Genomic DNA, 26,385 nt, shown 5'->3' with positions numbered 1-26,385 from the left:
CATGAAAAGTCAGTGTCAGAGAAACAATGGCAGTCTGCCCCTCCAGAACTCACAGCCAGGCTCTGAAGGTAGTCAGTAAGGACATGAATCTGGGCAGACACAGTTCCTGCTTTCACAGCCACTGTTCTGTCCTTGTGATAGTCACTGATAGCTGATAGGCTTCAGACAGTAACAAGGCTAGGGCCAGGAGGAACTTCTACTGACAACAGCTGCCTCCAGACGAAACAATGATAGCAATGCCAAGGCTCTGTCCCTGCCCAATTACCCCCTGTTGCATCCTCCTACAGGTGTTTGCTCTGGCTCACTGCCCTCTGTCTTGGTTCTGGGGACCCTAAGGCAAAAGAATATCCAAGACTGGCCAACTATGATTGTTTTATACTTCTCAATATTATTTTCAGTGGCAGCATTAAATCTATCACCAACAGCTGTGGTCTGGATGTGGGGGATGAACCATGTAACCGACCAGCCAGGTACAGTGACCATGTCACTGGCACAAGTCCCAGACTCACAGTGTGGTCACTGACTTCAGGGACTTTATGATGCAATTGGACCCCTTCCCTGGTAACTACAAATGAGTCATGTGAGTACGGCAGCAGGACAGAGTAGCTTGCTGACTTGTGGGTGAGCACAGGTTTCACTTAACAGTGGAGCACTTCTCCAAGCATCATGAAGCTTTGTTGAAGCTGATCAGAAATCACAATCAGTCATTCTCTAGGGACATGGCATCTGGAGCAGAACTGAATGGACTTCAGGTGGAAAGCCTCATATTAGCCAGTTCTCTGCCACTGTGAGCAAAGGGACTCCTTGCATACTCAAGCTGTACAACTTGGTTGCACAGCTTAGAAGAGGGGTGGCCAGCAGGGACAGGGAGGTGATTGTCCCTCTGTATTCTGTGCTTGTGACACCCCATCTGGAGTACTGCATCCAGGTCTGGGGCCCCCAGTGCAAGAAAGACAGAGAGCTATTGGAGAGGGTCCAGAGGAGGGCCACAAAGATGTTCAGAGGGCTGGAGCACCTCCCCTACAAAGACAGGCTGAGGGAGCTGGGCTTGTTCAGCCTGGAGAAAAGAAGGCTGTGGGGTGACCTCATTGCAGCCTTTCAGTACCTGAAGGGAGCCTACAAACAGGAGGGGAACCAACTCTTTGAAAGGGTAGATAACAGCAGGAAATGGTTTTAAGTTGAAGGAGGGAAGATTTAGGTTGGATGTCAGGGGGAAGCTCTTTACTATGAGAGTGGTGAGGTGCTGGAACGGGCTGCCCAGAGAGGCTGTGGATGCCCCGTCCATCCCTGGAGGTGTGCAAGGCCAGGTTGGATGGGGCCCTGGGCAGCCTGGTCTAGGATTAAGTATGGAGATTGGTGGGGGCTGGTGATGGGGGGACTGGAGCTTCATGATCCTTGAGGTCTCTTCAAACCCAGGCCATTCTGTGATTCTGTGATATTTAGTGAAAGGTGATTCGTGTCCAAGCTGCTGTGGGAAAAAAAAGAACAAAAAAAGAGCAGAGGGAGCCCATAGACAGCTGATACACACTGACCATTAGCCAGTCTGGACCAAACCCCACCATAGCACCAAGGGTTGCCCTAGCACAAGGAGCAACCAAGGCATGATGCTGAGCAGCTGGGAGGCAAGTTCTCTTCCCCAGGAGCACACGGGGGGGATCAGGTCTGTTTTGAGAAGACACCCCAGAGATTCAGGCCCGCTGGAATTCAGGATCTCCACGCTGCTCTTCTAGTGCTCCTGTGGCTATCTGGGCTGATTTCTTTATGGAGCAGTCTCACATGAAAAGCTAAATGATACGAGAAGCACGGATGTTGCTGTTTTCCACTAGCGCCAGCTCTGGGTGTGAAGGTGGTTTCTAGGGAGCTGGAGAAGGCCATCACCTCCCACGCTGGAGAAACTGTACCTTTGCTAAATTGCCTCCTTCAGAAAAGCTGTGTTTGTACAGCACCCCCTTCACCAGGATCTGAAAGCTCCGTGTGTTTCTTGCTGCTCCCACATTTCTCCCAGGAACACAGGAGAAATGTACAGTGCACGAAGTGCAGAGCCTAGTTTGTGATACAGATGGGAAATGAATGTTTTGACTGCACTCTTTTAGTAGCTCTTTGTGGAAACTGGCTTGTGCTGTTTTCCCTCAGCCTGGCACAAAATAATGCTGTTGCAATAAGATTGTGTATGCAATTTTATTATTTACCGTCACCGACTGAAATGTGTGATGCACTCAGAGAACAGCATCAATTAATCACCTGTTTGCAGGCTCAGGAAAGCCACCAGAAGGCTCAGATGTCTTGACACTCCCCATCACTCAAAATCTGGATATCTTGCCTGGTTTTCCTAGGATAATGTAGAAAAACAGAGTAAAGAACTGAAAAAAAAAAAAAAAAAGTGTTCCCTGACTCTCTCTTGGCCTCATCTGCCTCTTGGAATGGAGCTGACCTTTCTAAAACCGTTTGCTCATTGTCCCATTGAAAAGAGGTGAGGTGACTGCAAGGCACGCTGCCCTGCAGAGGTCTCTTCCCTGGGTGTGGTGCGGGTCCCACCATCGCTAGAGACGATTTCATCCCAGCTGGTTTGCAGTGTGAGCGCTGAAGCTTTGCCCAAGCCCTCTCCACCCCCTGAGGATGCAGACCCCTCTCTCCCTGGTTCACCACCCTCCTGGTAAAGGAAGGGCTGTCTCCTGTGTCCCATCTGAACCCTTCTGGGACTGTGTTTGTGGCCGTTGCCCTGTGTTGTATCAGCAGCGGCCAACAAGAGGGTCATGGCTCCATCCATTCCCTTTGTGGCCATAGGCTGCCACTGGATCTCCTCAGCCTCCTCTGCAGTTTCCCCACATCCAAGGAGACAGACATCCCAGGTCATGCAGCAGCCCCGGCGCCCAGCACCCTGCAGAGGTGGCAGCAGCTTCCCATACAAGCTGGTTGTCCCCCCTGCAGCTCGTGTTCTTTGCAGTGCAAGCATCTGCTGACCTGCACTCAGCCTGATCTTCACTCAGCCCATCACTCCACAGCCTGCACAGAATCACAGGGTGGTCCATGCCCCCCAAGTTTGCAGCTGCACTGTCCCTAAACATGGTGCCAAGGAAGGGGCTGGCATCTGTAGCATTCCCATGCCTGTCCTTCGGCACCGCTATCACGGGGAGGTGAAGCTGAGGGCTGCAGAGCCAGGCTCAGAGGATGCCAAAAGCCCTCTTCCACCTCACAGTCAGGATCTTGTGTACTTCCCCGTGGGCTGTGGTTTTCTCACGGTGTTTGACAAGCACCTGCATTTAGATAGCTAAAATTAGACCCCTGGAGGCCTGTGCCCAGGTGTGAGCTTACATTTTCTGCACACAGAGCAAGCACTCATTGGCATAGGTGTTCCCATCACTCCCACAGACGGGCAAGTGCACCAGGGGGCAGGCCTGCAGCTCAGCCATCTCTCCACACGTCGGCTGGAAAGGAGAAACCGCAGTGAATGCTTCAGTGCCACAGCTCCCACCGTCCTCCCACGATGCCTGGGCAGCAGCACGCGTGGCTAGAGCTGACTGCACAGTGGCTCTGGGGATCCCACTGCCCCTTAGGGAAGAGGAAGGAAGAGGCCGTGTGCCTCGTGGCACAGGGTTGGTACTGGGCTGAGACCCACAAAGCTGGGGCAGTTCAGAATCACAAAATCACCAAGGTTGGAAAAGACCCACAGGACCACCCAGTCCAACCATCCACCCATCACCAATAGTTCTCACTAAACCATGTCCCTCAACACCCCATGTCCCCGTTTCTGGGAACAGCCTTTCTCCCAGTAGTGCCAGGCACTGAGGCAGCCCAATAGGATCTGAAGCTGCTAATGAGCAAATGGAAATCTCTTACCCTTCTCAGGCTGTTCCCCTCTTCCAGCTTTGCCCCTGAAACAGAGCAGAGATCCAAGAGTTTGGCAGGGGGGAAATTAAGTGATAACTGTGACCAGCCTTTCCAGAGAGAGCTGGTGGCAGGAGCGTGAGGCAGTGACAGAGGGACAAAGGTGGGAATGCCTGCACCTGTCACTGAGCCCCTTCCCATAGCCCTCTCTCCTGGACTCCAGACCAGGAGCTCCACTGAGCATCAAATGCATCACAGGCACATCCCAAAAAGTGTGGGATGTGTGTGCTCCTGACCTTCTCTGCACCTCTTCTCCATAAAAGAGATCCTCTGTCTTTCTGCCCTCTTTCCCACTCTCAGTCCCTCCACACCTCCCAGCCCATCACAGAGCAGACTTACCACTGGCAGCACCGACAGCCACCAGCATCAGCGCCAGCACCAGCAGCTTCCTTGTGGGCATGGCTGGCATGGGAGCATGCACTCGTGCACCTCGCTCTGCTCACAGCGGCCTTTATAGCAGAGGGCAGCAGCTAATCTTGGCTCTGGGAAAAGCAGCATTTTGAGCAGTTCGACCTGCGCTGGGAACAGACAGACTGTGCACCCGGAGGTGAATGACAGCCTGCCAGCTCCAGGTGCTGGCACTAGAGGCTGCTATAAAATCCCTTTGACCCATAGTGCAAGCTGAGCAGTGCTGCTCTCCTCTCCAAACCAACCCTCTGCACATATTACCCCCAAGCCCACCCTCCAGCTTTGTAGCTGCCATTCCTCATTCTGGTGAGAGTGACAGAACCCAAAGGAACAGCACAGAGCTGCATCAGAGGAGGGTCAGGTGGGGGTAAGGGGAAGGCTGTGCCCTACAGGGCAGCACTGCTGGAGCTCAAGGAGAGTTTGGGCAATGCTCTCAGACATAGGGCTTGGATTTTGGGTGGTCCCGTGTGGAGCCAGGAGTTGGACTCCCTGATCCTTGCATGTCCCTTACAAACTTGGGATATTCTATGGTTCTGTGATTCCTACACCACACGGATCTCCATTTAGATTGGGATACTTCATGTGCACAGTGCAAAAGTTGGGGCTGATCTGGGAGGCTGTGCCACCGAGGGACTTTTCAGCAAGGACCCCTATTCCAGAAGACCTTGCTGCTTCACCTATGAGAACGATGCCCAACATAAGTCTTTCCATGTGAGTATCCCCGCTGCCTCTGAGAAAACAATTTTCTACATCCACCAACACTTTCCTCAGTGGAATCAAGATCAAAGGCTGAGGGGTGAAGGGTGGAAAAGGGAATCACTGCACAGAAAGTCAGCATCATAGCTGAAAAGCAGTTTTGACTAGAACTTCTTTGAGATAGACATGGCCAGATAAAGTCTGGGTCAGAAGTGAGAGGGTGTCTCCTTCACCCTGGCAATGGGTAGGAGGTGCTCTCTGTGCAAGGGTCAGCGTCCTACAGAAACCACCAGCAGGATGCAAGAGCTGCAGACACGTACAGCATACACATGGGCACTTGCTGAAGAGACAGACACGCCACATTCAGGGCCTTTCTTACCCATGGTCTTACCTGAGTCTTAGCATGGCTCTTGCTGGCCCTGGACAGCAGAAATGAGCAGGAGTGGCTCAGCAAGCATCCCTCGTGGTCAGACAGGCATGGCTCAGCATGGACTGGCAGGAACTTTGGGATTCCCCTTTCAGAACATACTTTTGCTCTGCTTAGAAGGCTGTGCACATGGATTACATTCCCTGTTTGCACAGTTCAATAACATTTGACGCTCATTACTATTCTGCTTTGAAAATCCTACGAGTAAAGTAAATATTTAACTGCAATAGCAGTTGTTCCCAAGGTACAGCGGTGCTAGTGGGGTGGTTTAGTCTGGTACAGGGGAGCCAGCAGCCTACAACTAAGGGAAGGAGTCTTAAATCAGTTGGTGGAACCAGCATCCTCTTGGTTGCTGCAGATGACACAGTGAAAGCCACAGGCACAAACTCCTGACCACAGAAATTCACGCGGCATATCAGGAACCGGCCTTCCCCAGGAGGGTGAGCAACCTGACCAGCAGGAAGGTGGGGGATCTCCATCCCTGATGGGTCATGCACAAAGCAACGGGCATTGTGACAAGCAGTGGAGACAGCCCTGATGTGTGCGAGGCTGCAGAGCAAGGCCCCAGGGCATCCTTCCACCAGCACAGATGGGTCTCATGAAGCCAGAAGCTCTCACATTCCGGCACAGGATGATTAATCTCCTCACGCCCCAGCTGGGCAACCTGCTCCCAGCCAACACTGGACTAGACGACAACTCAGTGCTGTGTCCTGTGAGCTGCTCCCAGTCAGCAAAGCCCTGCACAAGGGCTGTCAGGGGCCCTCATGGTCTTCTCCAAGGTATTTACTGACAAAAAAACTGCTAGACTTTCACCGCAAGGCCTCTGTCAGCCTTCTTGCCTGTGTGCTGCATTGCCTGTCCCAAGCATCCTGGGGTTGCGCTGTGAGCAGTGCAGGAATGATGGGCTGGGCTGTGCAGCTTGAGTGTGCTGCCTTCTCTGCCTCACCCTCCTCATGGAATAGGCATCCGCATACCTCCTGTGCCAACAGCAGCAGGTTCTGCAGTGCTGTTGGCCAGTGTGAAGCTTGATCTTTCTCCACCCGGTTTCTCAGCAGTGTTCAGATGCTGTGATCGTCACACAGTGAACTAAAATGACACCCAGAGGTGTGACAAAGGGGAAACCACCATTATGGGCTCTCAGAGGAAACCACCTCTCCAAGGCCTGTCATGCCTCTTTCAATTTTGCTTTCAAGTGCAGGCTTGAAGCCTCTGACAAAAGTCCCAGCAACCACCCCCTTGAGTTGCAGAGGGGAAGTCCTTCCTTTAGGTGGCCAGGATGTTCCCATTGGTTGTGTGCCCCAGAACTGGACACATAGCTCCATCTACAGAGACAGTCGTGCATTTAAGCCTCCTCCTCCGTGCTGCATGTATTTTCGTGAGATCCCCTTCTGCTGTCCCCAGCTTTGTCGCAGCACATCAGTCATGGTGCTGTGACTCATATCACACTTGCACTTCCTGGGGGACCAGAGTGCAGCTTGCAGATCTTCCATCTTCTGGGGAATGGGTGACTGAGCCAGATTGCATCATCTCACTCTTGCTCCATGTGTGTGCAGTGGCCTTATCAGCACTGTGGCCTTGGTGCTGTCACCAGTGTCGTCACCGCTCTGCCCAGCACCTGGCAGTTCCTTTCTGATATCTGTTGCCTTCACATCTGCTCTCACATTCTGCTCTGCCTCACTCACAGTATTTTAAATCCTGTCCTGCTACTCCCCCTGGTGTTTTTGCATACTAACCCCCAGCAAATGCTGGGGACCCACCAGCACCAAAGTGTCAGCCTGGGGACTGAGGGCTGCCCTGTTCCTGCAACCCACGTTGGGGTACACAGCACATGCCCCCCCATCACCCCAGGAAGAAAGTTAGAAAGAAGAAAGAGAGCACTGCAGTCACCTTCATCTTTAGGATTACCATCGAGCCTGGCCATGCACTGGACCTCAGAGGCACAGGAGGAGGGAATAGGCGGGCTGGGGACATCATCCGTTGCTGAACCTTTTCCTCTGCTTTGACTGGTCACCAGAATCACCACAGCTGGTCAGAAGAGGCTGTGGCTCACACCCAAACTGCTCTTGGTCCTGCTTCCCTGGGATGCCCCTTTGGCAAGGAACGACTGGCCAAGGAGGCCAGATTTGCTCAGGGGGATTTGCAGCTTTCCTGCAGTTCCTCAGCAGCTTAGAGGTGGTGCTGACCTTCCTTTTTCCCATGATCCCACATGAGGGATGTGTGTCCAAATCCCTGGGTATGTACCCACAAACACCCAGAGGCAGCCACTTCACACGGCATCAGACAGAAGGGCACTGTTGCCCATGGTGAAAGCCATTCTGTTTCTCCCAGTCATTCCCACAGCTTTTGGTTTCTGTTCCTCTTAAAAGGTGCAGAGCGAACTTTGCTGTTTGCAGTCAGTTATGCTGAGACAGTTACATTCTCAGTTGATTCCCGTCTATTTTTCATTACCGTCTTTACACTACAGACATCTGCATCCATACTGATGGATCAGAGCAGCACTGTAAGCACTGCAAACAGCTTATTTTTCAGGATCCAGATGCTAATGCAACATTTCTCCTTTGTGAGACTGCCTGGCAAGATGAAGTCAACAGTGGCACCAAACCACATCCCATATTATGCTCCAGAAAATAAGCCACTCAGTGGCATGGTTGGGTCCTGGCACCTCTGGACAATGCTCCACTTGCTGCTCTCTGTCACAGGAGTTAACGTAGCGGATAAGCTAGAAATGCACTAGTGAAAATGACAAGTATCCTCGTAATGAATTTACGTTCAGACTGCTGTAACATGCAATTGGAGCGGTATACTCTGGGAGGTACTACAGCAGCAGCCATCCAAAACAGAAGATAAGCCTGACGAGGAGCTGTGCAAGTGCAGCAGTGACCCAACCTGGGCTGGATTTGCAGCCAGGCTTTCACGAGCCCTGTTTAATATATTTTGGATGCACCAGACTCAGCCATGCTGCCTAACTCTACAAACATCCCAGATAAAGGAACCATCTAGGTTAATAATGCACGAGACTGCATTTAATGAATGATGGGTGACAAGGCAGGCCTTGTCACCCTGATTTGACTCTTTTGGGCTTCCAGCAAAGGGCAGCTGGATGCTGCGTTCCATACCTCTGCACCTTGTCCCTTTGCTGCCTTGCCTGATGCCTGTCCCTCAGCCGAGCTCAGCTCTTCCCAGCCTCCTCCCAGCCCTGCAGCAGAGCAGCTCTGCAGCCCAATCAGCTGCAGCCATGAGGAGTGGGGTCACAGCAGCAGGGCTCCATGCTGCTGTCCTCGAGGTGCACCCCAATATGCCCTGCCCTGCCCTGCCCTGCCCTGGGGAAACATGGGAGCACACAGGAAGGTGCCAGTGTTTTAAATCCAGCCATCAACGTGACCTACTGAATCCCATCACTAAATTGCCTGTAATCTCCCTTTGTAGCCTCTGTCTTCCTCCTCATAATTTGCTGTCTGCCTGCAAACATCCTTCATTGAACTTGCACTCAGTGGCATCCCATTGGCCTGCTTCAGCCCTCATTCTGGATATTTACGATGCCTTCCCACGGCCAGCTTTGATTAAAATCAAACTCACAAGACATTAGGCATGGTGGACTTGCAGATGTGATCATGTGCAGCACGGCAGCATAGCTACACACAGCAGTTACTTGCAGAGGGAAATAAGGCTAAACATTACCTTCACCGGAAAAGAGCATCACCACCCCAGTGAAGCCGGGGAGCTGGAAGCTGATTTGGTGATGTGGCAAAGTGAGAGCTCTGAGGGCTTTTATTGAGGCTGTTGCTGGGGTAGAGACATAGAGACAGCCACCGTGAGCAGCTGGAGAAGGCAGAAGTGTTGGTGCGTAGGAGCACCTCAGGGTGTGTATGCTTGCACACGTTTTTCCTGTAAAGAATGCATTTCTGTTTCCTTATTCCTTATTCTCCGGCTCATTAGAACATCTTATCTCTGTGCTAAAAAAGAAGGTGTGCCATTACGTACTTACCTATATATACTCTTATTTACTCATAGGCTCATGAGGGCACACCTGCATCTGTGCATAATAGAAATGATCTCTGGCTGTTACAGAGCACGTGTTCATCTTTAACCCTTGCCCTGCTTCCAAAGCCACGTTCAGCAAGAGCAAGACAGTCGTCTTGAGGAAAAAAACAGCAGTGGTATAGGCTGCTGCAGCACAAATACGTGGAATTACGTTAGGCACTTCCTGACTTCGTGACATTAGTACCCAGCAGCATGCTGTGACGTCTTTTCCTTCGCTTGCTAAACTTAAGGCATGACGTATTTTAAAGCGTTATGGGAAATCAGACCAACTCTGCCCCGAATCACAGTCGAGGTCTGTCACTGCACCGCGGGAACATTCCCTACAAGCACCCATCGCAAAGAGGAAAGAAACGAAAGGCAAATTTCACTAGCAGGCATCTGGTATCTGCTGATAGCGGTGGGGTGTGGAAACCCTGGGCTGACCTGCAAGTGCTGAAAAATGGTTTCTCTTCTCAGTCAAGTTGCCAGGGCTGCCTTCTGCTGATCAATCCGTAAGAGATGTGCAGAGGGCCTGCAGGCTTTGAAAGCCTGGCTTGCTCATGTGAGAAGGCGCTTAGCTGAATGGTGGCTGAGGGCACCAGCAGTCACAGCACTAGTGTCTTAGGCAGCTGACAACACCAGGTTCAACCAAACCATACAGTAATTACTGGACTGGCTTCCAGGAGGTATCAGAAAGAACCAGCAATGTGTAAGGAAAGAGAAAATGGAAGGGGCAGAACCCTCTTTGCGAGTTTTTCCTCACACCCGACCTGCACGTCCCCCCGGTGCAACCCGAGGCCGCTCCCCCCGGCCCCGCCGCTCTTACCCGGCAGAAGACACGCCGGGCCGGGGGCAGCGGGACCACGGCGACGCCGCCCTCCGCGCGGCGCGGGGATGCGCGGGGGCGGAAGCTGAGGGCGGGGAGGCGGTGCCCGGGGCCGCCCCCAGCGGGCGGAGCCACCGCCGCTCCCGCCCCGACCGCATCCCGTCCCCGGCGGCGGCGCGGGGCGGGCGGCGGTCCCCCGTCAGCGCGGCGGCATGAAGGAGCCGGCGCTGCCCGGCACCTCGCTGCAGCGGGCCTGCCGCCTCCTCGTCGCTTTCTGCGCGCTGCACCTCTCGGCCACGCTGCTCTACTACCTGGCGGGCAGCTCCCTGACGCCGCCGCGCAGCCCCGAGCCTCCGCCGCGCCGCCCGCCTCCCGCCAACCTCTCGCTGCCGCCCTCCCGCCCGCCGCCGCCGCCCGCCGCCCGGCCCCGACCCGGACCGGTCTCGGCACAGCCCCGCAACCTCCCGGACTCGGCGCCGTCGGGGCTGTGCCCGGACCCGTCCCCGCTGCTCGGTGAGTGCCGCCCCCCGCCCCGCCGCGGGCCGTGACAGCGTAGCCCCGGAGCCTCTCGGGGGCGCGGCCCCTGCCGCTCGGGAGCGCGCCGGGCGGGCAGGCGGGGGCGGTCCGGGGCGCGGTACCGCTTCCTGCGCCCGACCCCCCCTTCCCCCCGTTGAGTACTGCTGCGTTGCACATCCTCCGCTTTCCCCGCCGCGGGCAGCGCTCGCTTCTCTGAGGGAGCGGACGGGCTGCGCGCGGGGCGGGGTCCGAGCGGCGCTCCCCGCGCGGCGGGACCCGCGGTGCGGCGTTCCGATACGTGGCGTCCCGCTGCGAGTGCCTCCCCACATGGACGGTGGGCAGCGCCGCGCCCCGCCGCGCGCTTATGGGCATCGCCGTTGCCGCGGATCGCAGCGGGTCGAGGAGACTTTCGAGAAGTTCCCTGTGGTTTTCTGTTAGCGAAACCGACTCTGAAATTCGTAGTTTCACTCGGTGCTCGCTGGTCAGCTGCATCGGTGCATCATGGATAGCAAATGACGGGGTTGTTTCGGGAAGGCGGTTTTGAGGTCGTTAAAAGGGACTGTATAGTTGTTTTCTTTTTCTTTTTTTTTCTTTCTGCTGATTTTGATTTGTGTCTTTCACTTTTCCCCTTCAAATCGCTTTGTGCTGACAGTGGCCGTGCAGTCAGGCCGCACGTGGGGCTGTGCAGCCCCTTCGAAGCGATTTGCTCTGAGCCATCTTCACTCGCCCTGATCCTCCCGGACGCCCTGAAGCTCAGGGAGCTGGGAGAGCTGCTGCCCCCAGGACTCAGAGCGTTGTCTGATCAGCGCCTGGATGGTCAGCTGAACGCACGGGGTCACTGTTCCCGGACCCGCTCCAGAAATGTGGAGGTGTGGCTCTGAGGGACATAGTTAGTGGGCACGGTGCTGATGGGTCGGTGGTTACGCTTAATGGTCATCTTTTCCAACCTTAGTGATCGAACGATTCTGTGGTTCTACACCATCTCTGTGTCCCTTTCAGTACAACACATACACCGTGTGGGAGGCCCGGTAAGGCTGTGGGCAATGGTTGTTCAGAGATGGAGGGTCCTTGTGGTGCAGGATCCTATGGTTTCCAGCAGCCCCAGTTCCAGGGGTGTGCTCAGGGTGTAGGCATGACACCCACATGGCTCTGGGGTCTGCAGTCAGCGTGTCATTGAGGAACCCAACTGCTCTGCGGTATTGCACTTATGATTGCTTCTTCCATGTTCTGGCAGCAGACCACCTTTGTAAAACTGCCCTGCTGTGCCTCATGTCGGTTAGCGTTCTGTGCTCTCATGATCTGCTCTGTCTCTGTGATCAGCATGGCCCTGGAATGGTGTCCTTTCCACAGGCATTTCTCATCTTCTTGGCGTCCCCACCTTCCCAAAGCCGTAGGGCACTGCTGTGACGTGAGCAGGTGGCTCTGTGGCCCCATTCCTCTAGCATCTCCTTGGCTTTCCTCCTCTTTCTCTTCTCTCCCTCACTGGAAGGCATGTGATGAATCACGCAGGGTAAGTGTGACCGAGCTGCTCAGCCTTCCCGAGCAGCCAGAGATACATTGCTGCCAGCAGCCTGGGGGCTTCTCTCTGGTGACGCTCAGGGTGAGAGCATCACGGTCCCTGCTGTCTGGCTCCTGGGCAAACGCATGACCTGAATGAAGTTTAATCTCCGAGAGAGCCTGGTGAATTTAATATGCTTTTATGGTTCACTTCCCGTTATTTGTAACTTGAAAGCACAGACCAGGGCTGGGAAAGTAATGCTGCAAGTCAAATTCGGATTAGAAGTTTTCAAAGCGTTTTGGATTTATGTGGCAGCTGAGAGCCACTTCTGAGAAGCCTGAAAGGCAAAAGGGGGTCCATCTGTTCTGGAGGTGATCGTTCCCCAAACTGGTGTGTTCTTGACGAGAGTGTTCTTTATCCAGAATAACATTATTTGAAAAAGAATATAAATGCTGTTCAGTAGGACTAGTCTGTGCGGGCTTACATGCCTTCAAAAAAGTTAAATGATTTCTTGTTTTACCTCGAGGCCTTTGTTTTGGCGATGGTGCTGTTGTCATGTAGGATGGAACGAGGAAGGGGCCAGCTTCTTTGGCAGCAGCATCGCCTCGCAGAAGAGCTCATCCGAAAGCAGCACTTACCTTTTGGTGCCGGATGCCTGCAGAGCAGACTCTCACGGACAGCCCTCCTGGTGTCTCAGGGATGTCGTTTTCAAGTCCTGCCTGGCCCAGAGCACGTGTTGTTTATGGAGCTATTTTCGCGCACAGCTGTCACCTGTGCCCTTTCTGACCGCAGTTAGATACCAGGTGTGGTTGGCAGAGGGGTGGCATGTGAAGAGGTGGCATGTGAAGAGGTGTCACTTGCAGCCCTGGGAGCCCTGAGCGTGCCGTGCTGCAGAGCAGTGTCTTGCTGTATGGCTTTCTGCCCCAGATGTAAGTTTAGAAGACATGACGGCACCACGCTGAATTAATTATGCAGTATTGACAACAGAGAGACAAAAGTTCCAGCTGTTCCTCCCAGCAGTCAGAATCCTGGGCAAGAAAGGGTGCTTCCCACCATCAGTAGGGCACCTCTGTGAGCAGCAGGGCCAAGGGGAAGGAGCGTGGGAGCAGCTGCTGGCCCTGGGAACAGCTGGCTTGCAGCACAGCCTGCTGCTGCAAGCGGTGTGTCAGTCCCATGTCTGTGGGTGATGCAGATAGAGGGTGCCAGCAGAACCCCATCACAGCGTGATATGGGCTGAGTGTGGAAGCCTGTGGATGGATATTCCGCATCCCCAGGTGATGGCCATGCCTGGGCTCCGTCTGGCACTCACTGAGGCCTGGCTCCCACCAGCTGGGGCATCAGAGGCACCCAGAGGAGCTCTGTGTGGAAGAGGGCTGTGCCCCTCTGCCAGCACAGAGCAGTGGACATCCCTAGCTCGCTGTCACCTTGGGGGGACAGTTTGGATTATTCCTTAGGCTGGAAAGGCCTCAGAAGGGTGCAGTGCATTCCTGGGAAGGGTGGTCCCCCTCATTTTGGGGACGTGGCACAGCAAATAGGGTGCGCAGGCAAGATGAGGAGACTTTCCATTTTGTGCATCCCGTGTTTTGTAATGCGCTCATTTCCCTGCCAGCACAGATCTGGGGCAAGAGTAAGTTTTCTTGGAAACTGGGCCAAGTTATGCTTGGAAAAAGGCAGAGACTTGCAGCTTCCCAAGCTACGTTTGGATGCAAGCTTGCCTGAGCCCTCAGTTCTTGGCCCAGCCTGGAGCTCCGAGGCCTGGCTCTGTGGGGTGGAGGGGCTTTGTGGCCCTCTAGGCTGCCACCTCCTTCTCAGTGCAGTGAGACGTGGCCACTGGAGCTGCAGCAACTTTTCCAGCTGCCTCCCAGCAGTGCTTGTGCTCTAGAGCTTGGGGCAGCCCCAGGCCCTGTGGCTGTCTGCTCCTCTCACCTCGCCTTGCCCTGCCAGCCTCCCTCCCTTCTTGGGGCTCCAGCTGCAGCCAGGCTGGAGGGCACAGGACAGGGCCACGTGGATGGGACAGGAACTGCTGCTGGCCCGATCTGTCAGGGAGGTATCGGTCCGCCTGTCTGTGCTCATGCGTCTTGCATCAGGGTGGGGTTTTCCTGGCAGAGGCAGATTAGCTTTTTTTTTTTTTTTTTTTTTTTTTCCTGTTTGAGGAAGCCAAGGAAGTCTCTCCGCTTGTTTGTTTAGAGTTTACAGTTCAAGGGCCTGGAATTTAATTTTGCAGTGGCGGCCCGCAGCGAGTGCCAGTGCGAGCGAGGCCGATCGCGTGCAGACTGCCCTGCTCAGGGGGAGGGGGTGCAGAGCCACTGCCCGGAGTGAGCGCTGGGTTGTGGCCACCACTGAGGACTTTGCTTTTCTCCCCCGAGTACTTAACTGGTGGAAAAGACAATGTTTTTTGTTATTTAAAGACACCGTACGCCGGCGTGAGACCTTGTGTAGGAGTAGGTGTCATTTGGGACTGGGTTTGTAACTTTTGCTCTTAATAACTTGCACAGTTGATCCTATAAACCTGCTGTTGCGTACACCAGCTGCTGCCAGCGTGTGTGGCAATCCCTCCTATTTTTCAGCCCATTTCCTCCTGGGGCCCGTGGGGTGGATGGGTGAGGGCACGTGCTGAGGTTCCAGGCTCAGGTCTTGCACCAGCAGACTTCTGCGAGTGCTCACTGTGAGAAGAGGCTGGCTGAAGGAAGCAAATCCTGCAGGCTGGGAAGCCGTTCTTGTTTTCCCCCTCCCCACCTTCCCCCCCAGGATATCTGCAGACAGATCTGATGCTGTCCTTGGCAGAAGGAGCAGGCTTGCACCCATCCGTGGCCCGCTCCCCTGCGCTGTGGGATGGAGCCAACGCCTGCCCCGAGCCTGCTGTGGGTCTGGGGTCTGCAGTGTCCTCTGCTCCCCCGCCTGTGGCCGAGGCTTGGCCCTGCTTTCCGGGGTGGGACTCATTTTGTTTTTCCCAGCAAGGAATGGGTTGGCGCTGTCGGCAGCTCTTCCCTTTTCTGTTCAGGCCCTGCAAAGGGGCTCTCTTGTTTCTCTATGTGAGTGCTGCTTCCTTTTCCCAGCTTTCCTCCTGCACAGGCTCGCCTGCCCTGGCAGCACATGCGTGCACGTGTCTCGGCAGCGGCGGAGCATGTGCTGCTTTCTGCCGGGGTGACAGAATGCTTCTCGCCCACCCACTGTGGGGAGCACGCTTCAGGCCTCCCTCTAGGAACTTTTATTTCCATTGTCTCTCAACCAAGCATCTGAGACCTGTGCCCACCCTGAACCACGTGGGTGAGCCGTGCTGGTTTTTCCAGCGGAGCCATTCAGTGCTGGGCTGCTGCTCCATCGTGCCCACCCCGCTGCACCCTGAGCCCTTTGGGGTTGCTCCCTCCTGCAGGCACCAGGCATGACAGCATTAAGTTGAGCAGGTCATGGTCTTTTGGTGCAAGGTTCCTGTGGCAGCCCTGTGGGTAAGCAGGGCGAGTGCTGTTGAGGAGTTGGGCTGGCAGCCTGCGCAGCCACGGTTTTGGTGGTTGTGGCAAAGTGGCCGTGTAGTAGTGGGGAATGTGGAGGTCACTGAGGATACACTGTTTTGTCGAGGTGCACTTGGCCGCTTTGTTCCCTGCAGCTTTTTGCAGGCCTCACCTTTTGCTTCATTTGAAAACGTGTTTCCTGTTTGTACGAACCACATTGGCTCCTCTGGTGTCTGTGCCTATGCAGGGCTCTTCCTGTGCGCCTTTTGTCTGAAGCTGGGCAGCAGTGTTTCAGTGAGAGACATTGCTGGGGTGGAGGGAAGTGGGGGAGGGATGGGATGGTGGCGTAGCTGATTTATTGGTTTTTTTATCTCCCTGTCTTACCCAGCCATGGCCACTTAAATCCTCCTTTAACGATGGCTGAGCTGTTTGGATGCCAGGTGGTGCTTTTATATCTTCTGGCAGAAAACTTACTCAAGTTTTCTGGGTGTTCTTTAGCTAAAAATGGACAGCAAGGCTCATGAAGGTGCTGTGATGGAGCAGTGAGACTGTGAACCCCAGAGATGCCCACCTGCAAACCCTGGGCTATACGTGCTTCTGGGGCTGCATGTCCACACTGCTCTGCCACACGTGTGCCTTTGGCCGAGGCTCAACTCACAGCAGTAACTCCGTTGTCAGGCAGGCATCTGGAAGGGAAGTAGAAGAGACTGAAGGAAGAGAGCCACGCTGGAAAGTTGACGTGGTGAGCACACACAGGGGTGCAGCATTAGCTGATGGGACAGCAGCCGCAGCAAACTTTGTGTGTTTTCCTGGCGTGGTTCTTGCCCTGGGTCAGAGTTGTTGGGCAACAGTGGCCTCAGGGCTGCTCACTGCCCAGGTGGCCAAAGTGCAGCCGAAATGGTTTGAAACGAGACTGGAGCAGGGCTCTGCTCACTGCTGGAGGTGCAGTGTGTGTGCACCTTTGGTTTAATGCTTGTCCCGATAGAAAAGGAATGGACAGCATCAGTTTGCGTGGGTGGCATTTTGCTGCTGCTCATTGTCAGTGTGTGGCTTTGTGAGCTCCAGGCTTGTTTGTTACAGCCATTCTGTATTTGAAGATAACCCACCCAGACTTTCGTATTGTGCTGTCCCTACTGACACCAGTGAAGTGTATTGGCTGGGTGCTTTGCATCCCACTGACTTCAGAAGCGGCTGCCTCACTGCTAGAACTGCAAAAACTGTACTTGAGGAGCACTCACTGCCCTGGCTGTTGGGGCAGTGTTGACCGGAACGTGTACTATATTTAAAGCTGATTTCGTTAAGATGGGGAGGGGAGTGTTACCAGTAATTTCTCATCAGCCTCTTTTCTACCTTCCAAGCCTGTTAACCGTATCTTCTGCATCTAGCGCTCGTCATGACTGCGTTTTGTTGCCCATCCTTTCCTTTTTCCAGCCTGTTGGATCAGGTGAGGAAAGGCTCTCCTGCTCCAGGTGAGCCGAAGGGAGATCTGGTACCACTCAGCCAAACCATGCAACCCTTGTCCCCCTGCTGCACCCACCCTGGGCACAGCTGCTGTGTGCTTGGCTGGGGGGCGTGCTGCTGCTGGTGGGGCCATCGTTGTTCTGCAGGAGGCATGGTGAGGTGTGATGCCTTGTAGCCTGTGTCCCTCCTGCCCAGATTCCTCCCAACGCTGTGTCTCCCACTGCTGCAGGGCCACCGTTGGGGTCACCATTGATAAATCACCTTTTCTTGGAGAGCGATGTGTTGTGGGGCTACTGGACAACTGCGTGTTGCTTGGACCTGGAGTTTCTCCACTGCAGTGGGAGCTCAGGCATCCCAGGAGCTGCTGCCTGTGTGCTGCCAGCGGTTCTCGGTTGCACACGTTGGCTTTGGCACAGATTGATCTGGAGGTTTCAAAACTGCCACTGTTGAAACCGTGTGTGGGAACTGCCAGCCTGCATGCAAATTTGGGTACATTTTTTAATTTTATTTTTAACAAGGCAAAGTAATGGGCACGCTGGCAGAACACTGAAAGTATCTGTAAGGAAAAAAACAACAACAGGGGTTTTGTTGGCTGTGCACGTGGCCAGCCTTGGTGTGATCTGCTCTGTCGGCAGGAGAGCAGGGCTGTGTCCCAAGCGCCTGGCTCATTGCACTGCATGATTTGAGGGCTGCTCTTCCCCCCTCCCCCTCCCCAGATATCCAGAAGGATACTGCTGGAGAGAGCACGGCCGTGTGGTTGCAGTGTGGGCAGAAGGGTTTTTGGGAACCACCAAGCTTCAGTGGGTCCACTGGGGTCTGGCACCACCGGACTGAGCATTTGCAGGCTTGCCCTGAGTGCTGAGGTGTGGTTGCTTTGGACGCAGTGGGCCCCAGCTTCACACCTCCACGCATCAGTGGGATTTCCTTTGGATCCAAACCTGCGTTTAAAAGTAATAATGAATGCTTGCACATTAAGAATGTGTGCCCAGGGAAATAAGTGGTGCGTGGCCATCAGGATGTGCTAACTGACTTTGTGCTGTGCCTTCCTTCCAGTCGGACCGCTGCGCGTGGAGTTCTCCCAGCCTGTGAACCTGGAGGAGGTGGCGAGCACAAACCCTGAGGTCAGGGAGGGAGGTCGTTTTGCTCCAAAGGACTGCAAGGCGCTGCAGAAAGTAGCAATCATCATCCCGTTCCGAAACCGAGAGGAGCATCTGAAGTACTGGCTCTATTACATGCACCCAATTCTTCAAAGGCAGCAGCTAGATTATGGAGTGTATGTCATCAACCAGGTAAGATGCTGAGGACGTGAGGCTTTTAACGCTTATGGCAGTGACCCTTGGAACAGAGGAGTGGCTGCTCTATCCTGAGTGTCAATGGGCTGATGGGCAGGGAAAGAGATGCTGTAAAAATGAAGCCGGAGCACGACAAATAGAACACGAGCGGTTTTTCTTTGATGGTTTTGATGGAAAACGTGGGGTGTTCTGCTCCCATCCAGCCTGGCTTACCCTGAAGAGGTCGTAGTTGGTCAGGAGGAAAAGAATTCCTAGTGGCACAACCCAAGTGAAGTGTTCCTTTCTCACATCTGCCGCAGGAATTGCACGCAGAGATCTTTAAGGTGACCAGGCAGCATTAATACCTAATCCTGGGAATGATGTAAAGGTGTAGGATTTCACTCACTTCTTTAAGTCGCTTTTGTTCACGTTAGTAATAGCACACAGAGTGTCAGGATGGACAAAACAAAGGTGCTGCAGCGCAGCAGGTAAGTGGTCCTCTTGGGGGAAACAGAGCAGAAAAGGAACAATCGGTGGAGTTCTGGGTTTTGTTGGTTTTTTTTTTTTCCTTTTGATATTTGGGAGCCATAGACCTTTCTTTTAGAGAGAGAAAAAAGGGTATGTTTCACTCCAGAGCCCCACAGTCCTAGCTCATACCACAGTGGTGGTTAGATAATTGAGTGTTGGAAAGCTGAGGACATGCAGGCAGTTGTGTGGGCTGTGGTGTGGCTCTGTTGGTCCGCAGAGCCCATGGGATGGGCAGCTCCCAGCACAGCTTCTGTCTTCAGTAGGCACTTCTGCCCTACTTGAGCCCATTTCACAGTACTGAGAAGTAGCGTGCTTTCTTATGCATGCCTCGTGCAGTTTTTGGATCAGCCATTGTGTCTGGGTGCATTGGCCATCCCTGTCCCTGCACAGGGGGTCTGCTGAGGGCACAGTACTGCTCGGCCATGGGGCTGTGCTGGAATGGTAATCCCCGCAGTGGCCATCTCAGTGAGACAGAGCCTGCTGGCAGCTTCCCTGCAACACCAGCAGGAGATGGGGAGCTGGTGGCATATCTGGGACTTGGAGAGCTCAGAAAGCAACCGGCTCCCACGGCGCTGCACTGGTGTCACGGGGCTTGCACTGCCTTGCCTTTTGGCTCATCTGGTGCTGTGCCTGCGGGGCCGTCGGTGTTCTCTGAAGCAAATCTTTGCAGAGTGGGTTTAAGCAAATGTTCTTTTCAAATGCATCCCTTGGGCAAAGCTGGAGCGGGAGCAACTTCTAGCACACTGGATGTGCGAGTTCTGGACGCATCTGTGGTCAGATGCAGGTTAGCAAGCAAGGCTGCTGGATTTGCAAAGTAAACACACTCCTGCATGCCTCTGAAAAGTCATTCATGTCTGGGAGAGGCAGCAGAGTCAGTGGTAGTAAAAGTGCTGGATGTGTCTCTCAAGGGTGAGCGGGATCATGGAATGGAGAGATTTGCAGAAAATGAGTTAATTCTGCCAGAATTACGGTAGGAAAACAGTCTTATTTCTCTGCTGTCTTGACAATTGCTTTTCTCTTTTTCTTGTCTGTCCTTCCCTTTGCATCTGCCCTCCTTTGTGTTCTTTTGTTTTGTTTTTTTTTTGTTTTTTATTTTATTTTTCCTTCTAGTGGGGAAATATTACCTTTACTTGTTAATCCTGTCTATAGCAAAGCAATCACTGAAGCAAGGAGAATTACTGTGTGATCTGATTCTTACACGCTGCCTACGTGCTCTTCTGTCCTCTGCATCTCATAAAAAGAAAGAGGAGCGCTTGAGCCCTGCTACTGCTGCACTGGTAATGTCAAACTTCTTCCTTTCGGAGCAACGCGTTTCTGTCTCGAGCCCGTTGTGTCTCTGCCACACTGGTCCTGTGTGCCTGAATGTGTCAGAGGAGGGTTTGGCTGAAGCCAGAGCAATGTTTCTGAGATGCCCAGCGTGTAACAGGAGCCAGTGGAAAATGTGTGTTATGCAACCGCAGCAAAACCCAAACCCTAATTAGGACCCCAGGTCCTAATTTAGATAAGTTTGAGATGGGAGATAGACGGCTGGGTGCACTCGTGGCAGCATCCATCTGGTGATGCACAAACTCGACTTCATCACGGGAGATGAATTTGTGAAGTGTTCTGTAGTCCCACTTGCTCCTGCGGTCACCTGTGGGCTTACATGTGCATTGACAGGACCGTGAGCTTGTTGTAGCTGCGCTGTTGCAGTTGCCTGGTGTGTGCTGCTGCTGCACATATCCAGGCATCTGCGTGTTCGTGTTTCAAAATGGGATTCATCACTGTGGCTCAACCTGTGCAAATGCCCATCCAGTGGCAACTCTGTGCCTCAAGCTGAAGTTTGTGAGTGAGGAGAGTCAGCAAATTCCCTAAAAGCTCCAGTTATCCACCCATTTTGCACTGGCCTCCAGCGTTACCTGCAGCATCCTTCATAGCAGTTTTCCAGAGAGCGTGTGTGTGTGAAGGTGTGTGTGTGTGTGTGTCTGTGTGTGTGGGGGGCATTGTGCTCATCCATGTCGTTTTGCAGGGTGCACCAGAGCTCCCCAGGTGTGGAGCACAGAGGGAGCAGTGCTTGGCTCATGCCCACCTGCCCACCCCTGCTGGTGGGTGCAGCAGATTTTCCTGCAGCTGCTCTCTTCTTGTGCCCAGTATAGGGGTGCCTTTCCTGCGTGCACCAGCGCAGGGCAGAGGCCAATTATGCTACTGTGGGAAGAGTACAGCACTTCAAAATACCCCAACAGAGAAGCAGCATGGATTTTCTCGGTATCTCCCTGTGGCCCTGGAAATCTATTTCCACCTGCTCAAAGAAGACTGTGCATGGATGCCCATGTGGACATCATGTGTGCGGATCAGATTGGCTCGGAGGATCCCTTAATTGGCTGACAGCCTCCTGATGGGGGGTGATGGCTCTCTCTTAGGCAACCAGAAACACATGTCCTTGCCATTACCTGTCTTAGACTCATCAGGTTCAGAATTCCATTGAAAGAGGTGCAGCGCCAGGTCCTCTGCACTGCTTTGTAACTGCAGCAGGTATCACAGAGCTGTCTCCTACCTTAGAGCACAAAGCAGGGTGAAACTGGGATGAAACTGCCATTCAGATGGCACCTTTCTGGTTTGGAAGCCTGTTAGTACAAGTGGCAGCTCTGTACACCACAGCTGATGTGTCTGATACTGAAACAAGGCAGTGTCCTTAGGTGAGTTTGGCTGAGCAGACCAGGTCCAGCGAAGGTAAGCAATGGAAGTAACTAAGCCTGGCTGCTGTTCTCCCAGGGCATGTGTGAGCAGCAGCCAGTGCTGGTCTGTGAGGCTGAGGCAGCCAGCTTCACAGATCTCACGGATCAGTGACTGAGGACAAGCTTGTATGTGCCGGCAGAGACACAGGGAGCAAAGCCACTGGTGCTCGGTTCAAGTGATGACTTCTGATGTGGGTTGAGTTCTGAGATGAGAGAACACAGGGAGAAATTTGTCCAGTAAAAACGAGTTAGCAGAAACATGCTCTCACTGCATCTTTCCCCGTTGAAAGCCCAGGAAATAAGTGCAGAGGCTATACTTGGAGCCTGTCTGCAGTGTTGGAGCAGCAGTCTTCCATCTGCTGCGTGGCTCTTCAGGGCAATGCTTCTTGGTCAGAGGGTGTCCAAACCAATCCCTTCCTGTGTGACAGAGAGCAGGAGCACCTATGGTACGTGGAGCTGCCAAGCGAGGCAGGGATGGGGGTTGCTTCTGTTCTGCTTCACCTGCTCTCCTGTCACCAGCGGTGCCACGTCCTACACCACCTGCATGGGGCAGCTGCCTAGAAAGGTCTCCTGTCACAAAGCTGGGAGTTGGTCAGAGTCAGAAACCTGCGAAACCCTTCAGAGTTTGGAGAGATTTGAATCCCACATACTGCAGAGATGCTGATGCTTCTGAATCATCTTGGTTACCAAACAGTTTTCTCCAAAAAGCAAAGCCTCTTAGGTGGTTTCAAGAGGTTTGAAAGTGCAGCTTCTGGTAGAATTATTAATCCCTGTGTATCCCCTGGGTGAGTTAGAGGCCACCTGAAGGCGTGGGTTAAACAAGGCCGAGCCTCTGCTGATCACAAAACCAATATGGAACACTTTCTTTGCCTTGAAGTGGTGTGATGAGAAGAGCAGAGCAGCCAAAGGGGATGAAATGAGCAAGCACAGCTCCCGGTGCAGGAGAGCCCCTGAGCATTGCTTCTGAGGCCCAGCTTCTGGCGTGGCCCAAAAACATTCCCTGTGGGTCAGCTCTCCTGGCGACCCTGGCTGTGCCAGTGCCGTGAGCCCCCGCTGCGGGGCTGGGTGTGCATGGGCTCAGCAGCCCCTTTGCCCACAGACCAAAGCTCTCTGTTCCCACAGCTGCAGCCACTCCCTCTCCCCATCCCCTTTGTTCAGCTTTCCTTTACCTCCTGCGCTCAAGTTTTCACAGATCTTGCTTATGCACGATGGTGATCAGCTTCCCACCACCTTGGTTAAGGCATGAACCCTTTTATTTCAGGTGAGGGTGCTGAGAACTGGCTCAGATCCTCCTCCGCTAAAGCTCGCTCCTCTCTGTGAAGTCATTTAGGCCCCAGGCAGGCACCGAAAGCTTTTGAAAGCTGTGGTTTGACACTTGCATGTTAAATCCTTCATTTGAAAGATAGATAGTTGTGGCTGTTTCATGGTTAAATTGTTGGCTTTCGGGCTGGAGAGCCATTAACCAGTTTGGATTAATCAGTTTCCAAACAGATTATTTATTAACGAACCAGAGCCATTCAAGAGAAAAGGTAAATGTGATGCTTGAGGCTGCTCTCTGAGTTTTATCTGTCCTTGATTTGTGTCCCACATCAGACTTGTAGCAGGGCGGGGAGGTGATTTGCACACTCGCATGCGTGCGTGCACATGCTGCTGGAGCCAGGCATGGCAGGCGGTCCTTTGCTTGACGTTGCTTGAAGCTGTGGAGAGGGGGAGGTTGGATGTGGTAGAGCAGGGAGGGGCTGACAGTTTGGGTTTTGGCAAAAAGCTCCAGTCTCTTTCAGCACTGCCTCGTGCTGCTCCCTGCGCAGGGCTTGGGCTTGGTGCTGCTGCCACGGCCTGTGCTGGGTGACAAGCCGTCCTGGGCCACCACTGGGCACGTGGGTACAGCCCCACTGCTGGACCTGAGAGCAGCTCAGTGACCTGCTGGCCGCATCTGTGTGGCACTTGTGCTGCAAAGTGGAAAATGCAAAAGTGCTGCAAAATGCCTCTGTGCAGAAGGCCGGGCCCGTTTCTCTGACCATGTGGCTGCTCTACAGCTGGGACCAGCTCAGTGCCACCTCCCAGCGATGCCAAAGGCCCACGAACCCCACAGCAGGTAGGAGACTGCTGGTTTCCACTGCTTAATTCAGTGTTTATTTGTTTTAAACCAGGATGGAGACGAAGAATTTAACCGTGCTAAACTGCTGAATGTAGGATTCACGGAAGCTTTGAAGGAGTATGACTATGACTGCTTTGTGTTTAGTGATGTAGACCTGATCCCAATGGATGACAGGAACACCTACAAGTGCTACAGCCAACCAAGGCACCTTTCTGTCTCCATGGATAAATTCGGATTTCGGTGAGATGCGTTTCGGAGGGGCATTTCCTTCTTAACACTGCCATGATCGCTGTAGGCCAGGTGCAGCACTGCACATCCCCACCCACCAGTGAAAGCCTGAGGAAAACCTATCTGGAAAATTCTGCCATGGCACACATGTTCCCTGCGGGGTGTGGGTGGCTTGCAGCACGGTGTGGAGCAGAGCCATCTCTGCCATGCACAGTGGCTGAGCAGCCAGACGCAGGGCTGGGAGGAATGGGAAGACTGGTGTCCTGCAGGTGTCAGTGCCCCTTCTTGTGTTTCAGAATGTCAGATGGCTCTTGTTTCTGCCTAGCCTGGAAAGCGAGGCACTGCCATACAGTGAGGACCACGCATGATGTCAGAAAAGGCTGTCAGCTGTTATTTTGAGAGCAAAATGAAGTATTTTTGGCTGTTCCATTTCAGACCACAGAGGGACCTGCCTTGGTGTCTGGGGGCAGCACCAAACTGAGTGCCTGCCAGCACATGTGTTCCTCAGGCTGCTGCCAACACAGCTGTGGCTTTTCTTTCCATTCTTTTTTCCTTGCCAGATCTCCATGTGGGGGTGTAAAAACTCATCTACTAAGTGAACACTGGTTTTGGCCCCACATGGCCAGCAATGCCTATCTCTGCCCAGACCCATGCCCTGCCCAGAGCAGGACTGTCAGCAGCCCTGTGGTTTCTCCTTGCAGCCAGGTGAAGCTTAGAGCAGAAAGGCCCCAGGGACTTCTGCTTGCTGAAGCAAACAAGATCTGAGTCCCAGTGGGTCCCACTGGTGGGTTGGTTGCTGGACCACAGGATGGGGCAAAGGGCACTGCAACCCCTAATGGCGTGTTCTCCTTAATTCTAGGTTACCCTACAATCAGTATTTTGGAGGTGTGTCTGCCTTGAGCAAAGAACAATTCACGAAGATCAATGGGTTCCCAAACAATTACTGGGGCTGGGGAGGCGAAGATGATGACATCTACAACAGGTAAAGAGTACCCACCTTGCAGCTGGAGCACCTCCACCCATCAGGGCCTGCCTTGAGGGGGCTTGGGGTGCACAGTGGGAGTGGGAGGAGAAAACCATCACCCACAGAGCCCATCCCAAGGCTCCACAGGTGGCAGCCTGCCAGTGCATCCCTTTGTGCCTGGGAGAGATTTGTCTGTCAGGTTTTAAGGAGCTCTAAACAACGCTGCAAGCCCTTGCTTCCCATCTGGAGGAAGGCTGAGCGATGCCCAGAATTGCAGATGAAGTGTAAGGTCTTAGTGCTGGCCAGGCTGGAGCCAGCTCTGACTAAAGGTGAAGGCAGGGGGGTGTCGGTGGGGGTTCCCAGGAAGATGGGGCTTTGAGAAATAATAATGGGAACTGAGATTTGAGAAGCTTTTGACTGCAAGATACACCCTGCGTGGTCTTTTCTTTAGTCTTTCCAAACTCTCCTGAGCTTCAGGGAGGGCTTCCTCAGACAGCTGCAGGTCCTCAGCGCTTCTGTTTAATAAACCAAGGAAGGTGGTAGTCCCGTCTTTTGGGGCACTTGGCTTTCTAGGGGTGGGAGGTGCTATACAAAAAACACAGAGGGAGATGCAGGAAGGAAGAGGTCGAGCACGTTTCCAGCATTGGCATCCCTCATGTGCACGTGCCTTGTAGAGAGCACACCAATGCGATGGGCTGTCCCTTCCCCATGTGGTTTCACCACCACTCAGTTCAGTTTCTACCGGTGCAGCAGTTGAGCTTCCACACCTTGAAAGACGCATGCTTGTCTGGCTGCTGTCCAGACGGTTAAAAACTGGATGCCTCCCGTTCAAGTTCCAGTCTAAAGCATGGAGCGAGGTCAGCGCTGATGCTGGCAGAGCTGCCTGGGTTGAGGTGGGTTAGCAGGTGCCTGGTGCTGGCAGGGGTGTCCCCATTCCTATCGCTGGTGCACTTGGCATGTTAGCAAGCTGCAAACGCACAGATCAGCCCTCAGCAGCAATGAAAAGCAGGCTGTGGTTGTTAGCGGGAGGTGCTGGAACAGCCCTTCTCTGCTCCCCGTCTCCTGACGTTCTTGCTTTTGGCAGGCTGGTGTTCAAAGGCATGGGCATATCTCGGCCAGATGCTGTCATTGGGAAATGCAGAATGATTCGCCACTCGCGTGATCGGAAGAACGAGCCCAACCCGGAGAGGTGCGTGTCTGCTGCCCGAGAGCCATTCCCACACCCTGCAAAGCTCCCCTGCGTAAGCCCCAGGCATGCCGTGAACGAGCTGCCAGCGGTTCTTAGCAGCACGGCTGGTGGAGCAGCCCAAGCCTTGCTGCTCAGAGAGCTTGCTGAGAGCGTGCTGACTTTGCCCGTGGGTTTGACGGCACCCACGCTGACACCCACTGCTGCTCC

The 26,385-nt window shown here is 53.8% G+C and overlaps 2 protein-coding genes across 3 annotated transcripts in view; one reads left to right on the top strand and one right to left on the bottom strand.

Moving 5' to 3' along the window:
• Window positions 1–2,164: 2,164 nt before the first annotated feature.
• SPINK4 (serine peptidase inhibitor, Kazal type 4) lies at window positions 2,165–4,315 on the bottom strand. The gene is made up of 4 exons (XM_046905637.1): window positions 4,225–4,315; window positions 3,838–3,872; window positions 3,313–3,425; window positions 2,165–2,329 (listed from the first exon to the last, which is right to left on the bottom strand). The coding sequence occupies exons 1-4, from the start codon at window positions 4,292–4,294 to the stop codon at window positions 2,275–2,277; spliced, it is 273 nt and encodes a 90-aa protein (XP_046761593.1). The 5' UTR covers window positions 4,295–4,315; the 3' UTR covers window positions 2,165–2,274.
• A 6,137-nt stretch (window positions 4,316–10,452) lies between these two features.
• Window positions 10,453–26,385, top strand: part of B4GALT1 (beta-1,4-galactosyltransferase 1) — a 19,279-nt gene continuing 3,346 nt past the window's right edge. Inside the window, exons 1-5 of one of the 2 annotated variants that reach the window (NM_205202.2) lie at window positions 10,453–10,775; window positions 18,240–18,475; window positions 23,850–24,037; window positions 24,885–25,007; window positions 26,074–26,178. In NM_205202.2, the coding sequence (NP_990533.1) occupies window positions 10,475–10,775; window positions 18,240–18,475; window positions 23,850–24,037; window positions 24,885–25,007; window positions 26,074–26,178 (953 nt within the window). In that variant the 5' untranslated portion in view covers window positions 10,453–10,474. Of the gene's footprint in view, window positions 10,776–10,969; window positions 17,676–18,239; window positions 18,476–23,849; window positions 24,038–24,884; window positions 25,008–26,073; window positions 26,179–26,385 lie in introns of those variants that run through there. The other variant, XM_015280592.4, reaches the window with a different exon arrangement.

The sequence above is a fragment of the Gallus gallus genome, chromosome Z, assembly GCF_016699485.2.
Source record: "Gallus gallus isolate bGalGal1 chromosome Z, bGalGal1.mat.broiler.GRCg7b, whole genome shotgun sequence".
NCBI classification, from domain to species: domain Eukaryota; kingdom Metazoa; phylum Chordata; class Aves; order Galliformes; family Phasianidae; genus Gallus; species Gallus gallus.
This window is presented reverse-complemented; position numbering and strand designations above follow the sequence as displayed.